This window comes from Staurois parvus, unplaced genomic scaffold (genome assembly GCF_062004578.1).
Source record: "Staurois parvus isolate SC_StPar_1 unplaced genomic scaffold, SC_StPar_1.0 ptg000686l, whole genome shotgun sequence".
In the NCBI taxonomy this organism is placed as follows: Eukaryota; Metazoa; Chordata; class Amphibia; order Anura; family Ranidae; genus Staurois; species Staurois parvus.
The window spans coordinates 3,578,900-3,591,466 of NW_028318482.1; the positions used below are offsets into that span (position 1 = coordinate 3,578,900).

The window sequence follows — 12,567 nt, forward strand, 5'->3', positions numbered from 1 at the left end:
TTTTTTTAAATAGGCATGTAAGTAAAAGTGATCTGGCTTGATGTAAATCTTATCTATATAAAAACCTTCTTTCTGTGGATATTTTGAGACTGTAATTTTATGTATATGAGGGCAGAATTATTAATTAATTATATGCAGTACATATGCACAGATTCCAGTTTGCAGTGCTCAAAATGGCTGTACTTTGCTGGTTCCTCTCATATTGAAAATCTGAGTCGGCTGGCTCATTGACAACCATATACTCCCTATAAGACTGATCTTAATGGTTAAACTTGTAAAGCTGGACATATTACCTATAGCATTATTTTGTTCTGCGAGGATGGACCAATCTGCTCTGCCCAGCTATTCTGTTTTGACAGCCAACGCCACCAGCTGTCAGAATACCTGAACAGTGCCAGCATCTAAATTGAACACAGGTACTGTTTGGGTAAAACTTTTCTGACATATGCCTATAGAATTCTTTTGTTCAGCCTATGGTCAGTACAAAAGACAGCTAGCAGATTCCTTCAACCATGCTACAGCAAGGATGGACCAATCTGCCCTGCCTGGCTATGGTATTCTGACAGTCAATGCCACCAGCTGTCAGAATACCCAAACCGTGCCTTTTTTTCTGATTTTGGATGCAAGTACTGTTTGGGCAACAATTTTCCGACCAGGCTTCTCTGAAAAAAAAGTATTGAACAATAGACCTTTAGTGTAATGGAGTGGTGTGGCAGGGTCATGCACTGCTTGAATTTCCAGTTGAGCGGGAAGTAATCGGACAAAAATTAATTGTGCTTATAAGCCACTTATCTTTACTGGACCCCTCATCCCTCTACATTTTGTATTTGTAATTGCAAATCCTTTTCAGTAACCCCAATTCTTTATGATCATTGATGTTCAACCTACCTGGCACAATTTCTGCAAAATCTTTCAGGTTGCCATTGTGCCTTCCATGCATAGTGCACATTAATTTTAGTGTAAATCCGTGTCTGTCATGGACCGTATTCAGGCTTTCCATGAGAGAGAGACAGACTCCACAGAGCACTCTCTCTAGTGGCTAATCAAGACCTATCCATATTTTTACAGGAACAATCACCCAGGAGTTTACAAATCTTGCATTCCAGACCTGCTGTGCACAGTCTTGGAGCTACTGTGTTGGCCATATGGAGTCCGGAAACATTGAAGTCATAGAAAATAATAAAAAATTGCACCTTCTGTAAGTTGTTTAAGAAAGTTGGCTACCTGGCTCTTGGAGTTTCTTATTCATTTTTTTTGTTTTTAATCCTCTACTGGCTTCATATATTAATTGAACATTTTCATGAAGAGTTTTTCCTGGGGACTGTTCCAGATATTTGTTTTTGTTCTGTCATTGTCATCCTTGTACCAAACTTTTACTCTATATTATAAAAGTTAACATGTGAAGACCCTCTTACGCTCTTGACAGGAGTCAATCTGGTAACCATGGTACAGTAATCTATAACAGGGGTCCTCTAGAATCCTTTGGGTTATATAGCCAGCGCCCCCAGCTGTAGAAAAAACAGAATGGTCTTTGCTTCTGATTTGGACACGAAAGCTATTTGGGCAACAATTTTCCAACAGGCTTCTTCCACAAAAGTTGATTGAACACTAGCAGGCTTTTACTGCATACTTGATGATAAAAAATAAAGATAAAGACTTTGGTTCAAACTAACCAACTCCAAAGCAACTTGATTTGGAGTCTGACTTTCTCACTCTCTAACACTGAATCTGTATCACAGTCACATCAAAGTAATGCAGGAACCATTTCTGAAGTTGCAGCAAATCCAGTGGTGTTAATTGGAACGGCTCTCGTAGAGATACGTGGCATTTCACATGTCCTGCGACTTTGGGACTCACAAGTATGATCCTAAGTTGCAGGAGTGTGAACCGAGCCAAAAACGAATGTGAGGTGTGAACCCTCTTACAGTGGCCTCAATAGAAATTCATCTGGTAACTACGGTGCAGACATCTATCACAGGGGTCCCCTAGAAATCCATTGGGGTTATGCAGCCTTCCAAACTACCAGCCAAAACAAACATGGCTGGTAAGTAGACTGACCATGTTATTTTAAAAATGATCGCCCTGTCTACTCTTCCCTACCCTCACGTTCTTAACTGCGTTACATAGTTGAAATTGTGATCATTTATAGTTGTGGTTTTGTTACTAAAGACCAACAGTAATGTTTTGACTTTCTATATTTTAGAACCAGGTTTATAACTTAAAGAACATATTTGCAGGCATATTTTAGCTTTGTTTGAAATACTCCAACTTGAATTGTATCTATAAAACTGCTGCGGAAATAGGCCCATCTGTTAGAAAGGCTGCACAGTTTTGCTGGGAAGGGAATTTGTTCTGAATTCTGGGAAGAGAGCAAAAGGGGACCAGGGTCTCATCTGAAGTTGTAATTCATGAGCCAAACCCAGACAGAAGGCGCTTTGTTCCCTATTCAAGTGTCAGATGCTGTGCTGTAGCCAGGATCTGTTAAATGTTTAGGTTTGAGGCTTGGAGGTTTTTATTGTATAGCTACTTTAAAACCTAGGGCATAGATACTGATACATCATATCTGTATAAATAATATGGATTATTATGAGTAAAAACATTCCGATACCTGGCATTCCACTTGGAAGACCTTGTGTTAAGAGGTATAAAGATTTTCATTTTTTTAGATCGTTCATGGTTCAGCTATTTTTGTTTCTGTTTGAGTAATCCGCTATTCTGTCTGCTATTTAATCTGTTATCCAAAAACATGTCTTTGTGAAATATCTGGTGATGTTTGCAGCATGTAAGATGGGGTTTGAAGGATCTAGTACAGATGGTTTATAATGCCAATGTTAAAATTTAAAGTTTTATAATGTCAGTAACTTGCATTTGTTGTGTTCCCTTCCCAGTGTGAATCTTGGAGGGATTGTGGGCCCTATGGTGTGCTACTGCACTTGTTTTTTAATGTGTATGCTTGTTTGTGCATTATGCAATGTGAAGGAGAAATATTAGGGAGATTTTATTCCGAGATATGCAGCTTTTGTGTCAACAATTTTTGACGTCTTCAGACCTGTAAAGTGATACTAAACACACACTGCTTAATTTACATTGTCTTCTCTTTCTGTATGTGCATATTGGCTCTGTAATTATTATTTAAAAAAAAAAATCCAAGTATCTTTTTTTTTTTTTTTTTTCTTTTTTCTTTTTCTTAATCAATATTCAGCTGGCACATGACCTAGCTCAAGAAACAGTGTTAGGAAGAGCCTCTAGTCCTCTGCTACTGGCACAAATATATATTCAAAATGAAATCCCTATTATTTATTGATAGTTTTTAATGATGTGGGTTTAACGACTCTTTAAAAAGAGACCTCGGCATAAGTAACATGGTGTGGGCGGATTTCTGACAGTCACAGCTTATGTCACACCCCTCCAGCTGTGTCTTGGAATAATAGGGAGGTGAAGCCTCCATCAGTCAAGATGCATTATCCCACCCCTATTGTGTGTAGCTGATTAGGGAGCATGAAGGAGGAGGGAGGGAGTGGGCTGTCATTTCCCACTGTGTATACACCTACTTGTGTGACTTTATAGTCATATGGGCTGATCAAATGTGAGAGGGAGGAAATGCGCTGGGTAGTAACTGAGCATGTGCAGAGCTGCCAACATTGCTCTGCAAAATCCCCAATGCCAGTGTGCACATGGACAGAAAGGGGAGATAGAGACCAGCAGGATCAACCAGGTTTTTTGCAGAATACAGAAAACAAATCCCATAGTGACAGCGAGTATGAACAGCGTGTTAATACAGCATTTATTGATAGTTTTTAATGATGTGGGTTTAACGACTCTTTAAAAGAGACCTCGGCATAAGTGACATCATACACTTTTTTTTTTTCTTATAACATCAGCATTGCATAGCAATATAAATGATCATTCTTTTTGACGACAATCCACTATAATCCTACTTAAATAATATTGTTTTATGTTGTGAGTGTGACACGAGCAATACATATTCACAAGGCATTGTAAATGTGTCACTGCATTAAAGAACGTTAATGTGTGGAATTCTTGAAAAATTAAAGGATAAGTTCACCTTTTGGACATAAATAATGCACATTTTTTTTCAGGTAAAAAAAAAATGTGCATTTATTATTTTTGTCCAAAGGAGCCTGTAAAGCATTGCCCCAGCGATCAGTAGATTGCTGATGCCATGCAGGTCTCCTGCAGACCTGTCAGAATATCTGCTTGCCGTACGGTGAAGCAGTTATTCTGACAGGAAGCTTGAATGAACTACCACGGTTCTGTAGTTAATTGAAAACTACATGCCCACAGCCGGTAAGGCTGGTGGGACTTATAGGCACTTATTCACAGTACTCCTTGAATGAGTGATGCTGGTGTGTGGGCAGAGCCACGCACGGTCACACGGCTTTCAAATATGACAGTATGGGGAAGCTTCTCCCCGCACTATCTGTCTGAAGGGGGGGCAGCTGCGGCTATTGGAACATGTTACATGTTCCACCCTACAATCGGGTGGAACATGTAATCTGTTCCCAACTGTGAACTTATCCTTTTAAGTTTTCAAACAAAGTTGTGCAATCAAAAGGGGTAGGCTAGGAAAAAAATTTAAACATATTTGATGGGGTACTGTTGAGCAGAATGTTTCAACCAGGTTGCCCAGGCATCCTGGGAGGCCTTCAGTTTTCTGTAAAGGTGCCTTAGCAAAATGTCTGCATATTGCCCACAAATTGTATATAAGCCAGTTGGTGGATCAAGCCTACTGTTGAGTTACAGGTTTTCATTGTGCATCATTGCAGCCTTCTAGTTGCCAGCGTCCTAACAACCAATGATGCCATTGGTTGATAAGGAGGACGTCGGACACCTGTAAAGCATTCTTGTTTGCCCATTCTCTGCCCCTCTCCATCAGCACTGGGGTCACATTGGCTAAGTGAGGGAGAAGAGAAACATTGTAATTTTTAGTCCGTACCAGGGTGGATAAAAATCAATGATTTTTTTAAAAAAATCAAAAAAATCGGATTTTTTTGATTTAAATCGGATTTTTTTTAAATAAAATGCTTTTTGAGGAAAATATATTACCATCCAAAGGTTATTCCATCATGAAATAAAGATTTGTTTTTTAATTATGTAGAATAAGGCTGTATATGTTTAATTTGTTTGGTAAATAAATTCCATTAATCCATTCACAATGTCATACTCTTCCAGAGGTTTTTGTAAGATTATTGGGCAGTTTCTCTTCCTACAAGATATTATCACAGATGCTTGGTTTACTTTTGCAGTTCTCAAAACTGAATTTGACTCAGCGGAGATCACATGCCTCTTCTTCACAGCAAAAATGTTATAATATGAACAGAGTTAAGAAAAAGACCTTAATCCTAACTTCTGCAAACCTATGAATACAGAATCAACCCCTTCACTGCTAAGTTTCAAGAAGTTCAGTGAATAGAATAGAAACACTATTTTTGATTGTTTGGAGTGGAATAGATCTGCACAAGAAGAAAGTGAAACTAAGTGTGAGGAGGAAGGGGCTGACAGTCTAAGTTTCTTCAAATATATATATTTTGTTTAGCCAAATTAGTTAACCAACATGGATGTTTGTTTAAGCAAATAACATATGCTGTAATGTTATTGTTTCAGTTGAATAAATCTATTTAAATTGTTATTAAGGTAATGATTATTTTTCTCCTTCCTAAGTACAACAGAAAAGATGTCCAAATATGAATGATTAACCTATTAAACTGGGGATAAAAAAACTAATATGAAAAGTTGTTATTCTAAAAATCTTCAACTACTTGCATATTAAAGTTATACCAGCAAGAATTAGTCTATGTAGAAAACTAGGATTTAAATCAAGCCTTACTGACTAGTGATTTAAATCAAATCCACCCTGGTCCGTACCAATGTACAAAGTGGTCTTTGCTTTGGAAGAATAAATCCCCTTTAATGTTGGGTGTACTACGTATATAGATGTTGCTGCATTATATAAAACTATTAGGTTTTTTTTTGCACTTTTAGATTGGTAGAATGGGGTAACTCCAAGATTTGTGCATAATTTTAAAGGGTGTCTTGACTGGAAAAAAAGGTTGAGAAACACTTGGTGTTCCAAATCAATGGCAAATACAGGGGACCCCAGAAAACGGCATGCTGATACTTTGAAACACAATATAATAATTTTTAAGCCTATTGACGGTTTTATTATATCCATACTACGTAATGCCCTTGCAGCCCAGCTTATCTGATTGTGGTGACTGTGTGATCCATGGTTGAAGGAAAGAAAATTGAATAATGTATGGCTTGCTTAAGACTATTCAGCATTCGATGCTTGTGGGAACATTGCATGCCAAGAGGCTGTCACTCAAACTCTTGACCCCTCATCAATAGGGGATATAGTAGCGAGGTAGGAGTAAAAGAATAGAACTGTGGCAGCATCCGGGGACATAGAAATCTGACGATCCTAGAAGTGTTGAATCCTGAAGAGTCTGATGGTGCATACAGCACTGGAATGGATCTAACATAGGGGTATGGGCTGCTGCAGATGTGAATATAACAGTTCCTGATCTTTTTAGGGAACATGCATCAGGTTATTTTAGATGACTATGGTCACTTTTAAAGGTTCAGTCAGATTATCTGATAATTCATGAGATTTTCGTGGATCTGTTACTATTGTCTGCCTTGATTATAACTGTCTTGCACAATCTAAATAATTGTGGTGTCCATTTATGCCAATGGAAAATGCATCAGTTAGAACATGACACCCTTTCTAAGAATATGGCAAGGTGAAACTGTAACTGCTATGTAAATAGTTGGAACTGGATAAATCCAAGCAGTACAAGAAGCCAGCAGGTGTTATTCAGTAAGGCAGGGCCAAGAGCCATTAGGATATACAGAATGCGAAACTTAATAGTAAAATCAGAAGTTACTTCATTCAATTGTTAGGCAAGTTGCACTGCCGCTGGAACGAGCTGGTTCAGTATGGATGCGTGGAATTCAGTGACTTGTCTTTTACTACTGCTTAAAATAAAGTTTGATACATTTTTAATCGTGTCATGTAAACGAGTTGTAGTGAGCGTCTTTCGGACACTCTTTGTTCCTCCGGTTTCAAGGCCTGTTTTTGCCATCACCTCTGGGACCTCCTGCATTCCAGCTGGATGCCATGCACTCTGAACATATTTAAGTATGCGTGTCACATCAGATATTGTGTAAAACTGCTGGTGAGATTCTCTTTAGGACGTTACAGCTGTGGCAATGGCAGTGATAAATGGGCTATTTCCAAGTGTCTGCTTTAAAGTTCATGCTGGCTGGATATGAAGGCCACCTGTGTAGTTTTAAAGGGACAGGAATGCTTGGAAATATGAAATGTCCACTGGAATGTAACCTTCCTGTGAATGTTTAATTATATGTTCTCTTTGGTAGTTGGATTGTTAAGAAATTATGTTTGATTGCGATGAACTTTGTAGTTTGCACACATATATAGTATAGAAATGGTCTGTGATGCAACTCCTTTTTTTTTTTTTCCAACTAAACCTGTACTTTTTAAAAAAAAAAGGCTTTAACTTGCTAGAATTAGTCCCGTTTCAAATTATTTATGTTTTTTTTTTTTTTTCTTTTGCAGTTTTGACTACAAGATGCCTATCCTCAAGCAGTCCAGCTCTCACTCAAAGAAGCGAACACGCATAGATCGAGAGATGATCAGTGCCCCTTTAGGGGATTTTCGACACACTATGCATGTTGGTAGAGGTGGGGATGTGTTTGGAGATACATCTTTCCTCAGTAACCATGGCCCTGCCTCTGCTCCACCAGTGGAAGTACCAGCCGCTAAGAAAAATGGTCTCCTGAAACTGGCTGGAGATCACGATGATAATAAAACGGCTGACTCGCTAAGTCAGCTTTCTCAGTCCTCGGGAATAGGCTCTGGTGCAGGAAGCATTTCTTCTAGCCCTGTTAATCATGCACCATCTAAAGAAGACAGCCTATGGAATAGCAGTAATTCTGGAGGTCACTCAGATCAAGTAGATTGGCTTCCACTGGATTGTGGGCTAAAACATGCCGAATCTATGTTGTCCTTCCATCTTGATCTTGGCCCATCCATTTTGGATGATGTTTTGGGTGTTATGGACAGAGATGCTCCCACCGCTGACTGGAACAGTCCTGATGACCAATGTGATTACAAATTTTCTGCAGACAGCAGTAAGCTTGCACAGCTGTCTTCCATCACAGAATCCCCAGGAAGCCATTACAGTCTCTCTACCACACTCCCTATTACAAACCCTAGCTTGGATTATAATGCAAGTGACATCTCTGAAAACCTGGAAGGAAACCGATCGGCCTATGAAGGGGATAGTGAAGAAGAAAAACGTTCTATATATGAAGGGGTTGCTGACAGTCCAGCACAAAATAACAGTTTTCACACTAGTCACTGTGAAGTGCTTGATGATGATGAGGAGGAGGAGGAGGAGGAAGTTGGCCAAGGATATACATTTGAAGATGATCTGGATGATGAGATTGGCGTATAGGAGTATAAACTATAATACATAAACTTTATGGACTTACTCACATGTTTCTTTGATAAACATGGTGGGGCACAGACCAACAGCTTCATTTGGTATAAATGTTATACATTGGACTTTATACAGAAAAAATTACTTTTTTTTTTTTTTTTAAATCGGACTATTCTAAAAGAATAATATACTTTGTACAGAGGCAATTTTCATTTTACCTGTTCCTCTTCTGAGAATTTAAGACCTCTAACTTTTCACAGCAGTAAGACAGACAGATATTCATAGATGTTAGCAGAAAAAAATAGATCTCCGTTCCCACTGGCAGAAGGAATTGAAATGTTTTCGAATTTCTTGTTATATTATATAAAATGTAATTTATCTTGATGTTTCATGAATACAGAGATATTTTCCTTGTAAATGTTTTTGTTGAAAAAATCTCTCCAGTTATTGGTTCATATGTCTTAAAAGATTGTTGGAGAATTAGATTTTTACTCTCAAAATACCAACGCATCGCCTTTGTTTTTGGGATCCAGTGAAGGGCAACTTTTTCTTTTTTACAAAAAGGACTTGCACAAATCCGGAGAAATTATATTTTACAGCTATGGCTATTTTGATACCTACACATTGTAAATGATGGTACCAGTAGAGCAAAGCAAGAGCTTGGACTTTCACATCACAACAGTTGACACAAGATTTTTTTTTTTTTGTTTTGAAGGCAATAGGTTTGATTCACCACTTTTTTTAAATTGAATTTATTCACTTGTTGGATTACTGGTTTTTGCCACCTTGTGTTTTTGATGCTTGGAACACAATTTTTAGGAGACACTTGGTAACCAGAGTAGTGTAATATGAAGAAAGTTTTTATTTCTTGTCCCTGGAATCAACTGTCTGGATTCATACTTTATCAAGCTCGTTACCTAGTTTCAACAAAAAAGTCCAAAACACTAATTTGATTATTTCATGCAAATAGGTCAATTCAAACATTGCTTTCAGTAATTTAAGCCGGCCATAGATGGTTTGAATCTGAACCTACTGAACCGGCTGAGATCCAATCTATCTATTGGCAGGCTGATTGTACTCAAGTCGATCGATTGGCTTGGGTACAACCAACATATCAGATTTTTAGAATGTGATTGTCAGTGGCTATAGCTGCTAGCAATAATCACTGTGTTTTCCCAGCAGGGACTGCTCCCCATGCAACCCAACCTGCCCCTGGGAGAACACAGTAGGTCCGTGGGGGGCTTCCTCAATCAACACTGACTATGTTGATAGGGGAATCAAGTGATTTTGTCTTGATACATCCTGTGCTATTTGGAAAGGTAATCGCATCATCCAAGGCCTGCCTAACCTGCACTTCATTGTGCAAGTGGTAAAATGCTTGTACAAGCATCATTGGCGCTACTTTGTTACAGAGAATTTCCAACCTGTTGGGAGAGCTCTGCAATTTTCAATACAATTTACCCTTTTATCCCAAGACGCAGAAGTGATCTTTTTACTACACCTGCATTAGAGTTCAGTTCAAGGTTAAAAATTGTAGTGTGTCCTGTAATGAGGTGGCCACAATTGCATCCCCCATCTTTATTCATAACAGATTTGTATATCTACAATCTAAGGATAACCATATATATCCCAAGATGAGCACACAACAGATTTGGACATGAATTCCATTGAGTTGAGCAGAAGGGTTTTTTTTTTTCTTTTTTTTTTTTTTTTTTATAGGAGTACCTCTGATTTTTTTGGAAACAAATGTTATTACACATTAAACTTTTTTCCAAAATTGTTGATCACTTTATCGATAACTGGACGTTCCATTTTTTTTGTGGAGAACCAAGCTTTCTTGGCTTAAAAATGTGACATATTTTTGGTATGTGCAAGAGGTGTAGAGGTTTGGGCAGATGTTTCGTCACCCAGCATCCTTAATGAAACATCTTGCCACCTATGGCCATCCTAAACAGTAAGCCAAACTAGTAAATTCTCTGATATTCTGAGAACTGTTGGAAGGAGGTGTCTGCTTATGCATATAGATATGACAGTTGGCCAGAACAGACAAAAAAAAAATCATAGGTTCCTTATAGTGAATCTGTGATTTGACTATGCTGGGCAAAGTAACAGGGTCTCTTGAATGCCAGGCCTGCTTGCATGTTGTACTTATCTTCCCCACTGCTTTTGTTTTGCTTTTGGCCCTGTGCAAGCTTCAACTTGAACTAGTGGAAACAAACAGATATTGGCCACCCAGACACTCGGAAGTAGTTGCACGATCCACATACCCAAAAGTCTTTGCCCCAGGCTGCCAGATGAGGTGACAATTAGAAGGTGAGCATGTGCAGGGAAGGAAAATAGTGTACCAATTTTTTTGTATAGGGCATAGCAAAGGTTCACTTTGAAGGAATTTACTGCTAAGAAGCATTTTACAAAATGGAACGTGGTTTTATTTGTGGCAGCTCATCCCAGCAGGATGAATGGGCAATCTGTTGTAGATGGTTTTCTATAAGAGATGTTTGCATTGACTATTTTGTTGTAGCAGAACGGCAAAACTATTTGCTTTGCATTACAATATAGCTTTCTCTTCTGTGCGTTTGACAAAACGTTGAATAGGAGAACACAAAGAGAATGATGGACTGGCAGCCTGTAGCAATCTTAAGTAGTTCAGCTGGCAGTATATAGAGGAGATTCCATTTCATGCTATAGTCAATATTACTTTGCACACTACAGGTGTTTTCTTACAATGTGCACTCTTTCCCAGTCATAATTTTTTATCCTTTTTATTAGCCAAGTTCATGTTCTTTCTGAATTCTGCCTTAATGATATTTCTAAGTGAGCAGTTACATTGGTCAGTACGATCAGCTGCTAATTTTGGATTAATGTTTGTAATTCATTTCTATGAATATTCTCCTTCAGAGCCTCTGTATAAGAAAAAAAAATGCTTCACAAATATGTATTTCTTATGGTATATTCCTTTTTTAATAAAATATTTCTACTGCACTAAATTAGTTTGCAGTGGTTTCTACAATGATGTTGCAGTAGCTATCTAACATTTTAGTTATTTAATCTAGACCTGTTCTTTTAAAGGAACTGAAAGATTGAGGAGGCTTCCATAATAAATGCTCCTATTGAGAATGTTAGTTTTCTGGCTATCATGTTAGTTTTTGGCTTCAATACTGTCTGAGCTGCTGACCCAAAGTAGAGATAAGGAATTATGACATTCATTCAAGGTATGCTTATTTCAAACACAGACAACTAGCATTTTAAAAGACCATCAATGGTAGACCCTATAATCTTCACTTGACAGGGTCATTTTAAAGTGGTATTAAACCCAAAAACCAAAACGTATCAATTTGCAGCATACCAATTCTTAGATATGGTGCCTGCATTAATTCCCCCCCCCCCCCCTTTATTTTCACCTATTGATCCAGCCAGCAAGTCTGGGTTTTTTTTTTTTCAGATTAATTTTAACCAACCAAGCTGTCCAGACAAATTGGCAGTTGAAGGGCTGAAACAAACCATTTCCCACTGACGGGGGGTGCTTACAACAGTCAGCTTTTTATTCATTTTTGTAAAACATTTTTCCCAAAAGGAAAATAACCATTTGCTGCAACTGCTCATAAAGTGTTAGCTGGAGTTCAGTTTCAATTTGCTAGTCAAGTCCATCTAAATCTGCTAGTCTAATGCAGGTTGTACACTATGCGAAAAATCATTCAAAATGCATTAGAAAAACTAAATATTGTTTGGTAGAGCTCATGATACTACCATCGTATAGTGATCAAATTTTGAAAGATAAATCATTAATTGGGCATAAATTACCGTATTTTTCACTCCATAAGACGCACCTTACCATAAGATGCACCTAGGTTTTAGAGGAGAAAAACAAGAAAAAAAATATTCTGAACCAATGGACTGCGGACACAGTACAGGGGATGACCAGAGACTGCGGACACAGTACAGGGGATGACCAGAGACTGCGGACACAGTACAGGGGATGACCAGAGACTGCGGACACAGTACAGGGGATGACCAGAGACTGCGGACACAGTACAGGGGATGACCAGAGACTGCGGACACAGTACAGGGGATGACCAGAGAC

The 12,567-nt window shown here is 38.4% G+C and overlaps 1 protein-coding gene across 1 annotated transcript in view; it reads left to right on the forward strand.

Moving 5' to 3' along the window:
- CDC42EP5 (CDC42 effector protein 5) overlaps positions 1-11,473 on the forward strand; it is a 45,548-nt gene extending 34,075 nt beyond the window's left edge. The window contains exon 3 of the mRNA XM_089652569.1: positions 7,601-11,473. Coding sequence (XP_089508695.1) covers positions 7,614-8,501 — 888 coding nt within the window. The 5' untranslated portion in view covers positions 7,601-7,613 and the 3' untranslated portion in view covers positions 8,502-11,473. The remainder of the gene's footprint in view (positions 1-7,600) is intronic.
- The last annotated feature ends 1,094 nt before the right edge of the window (positions 11,474-12,567 follow it).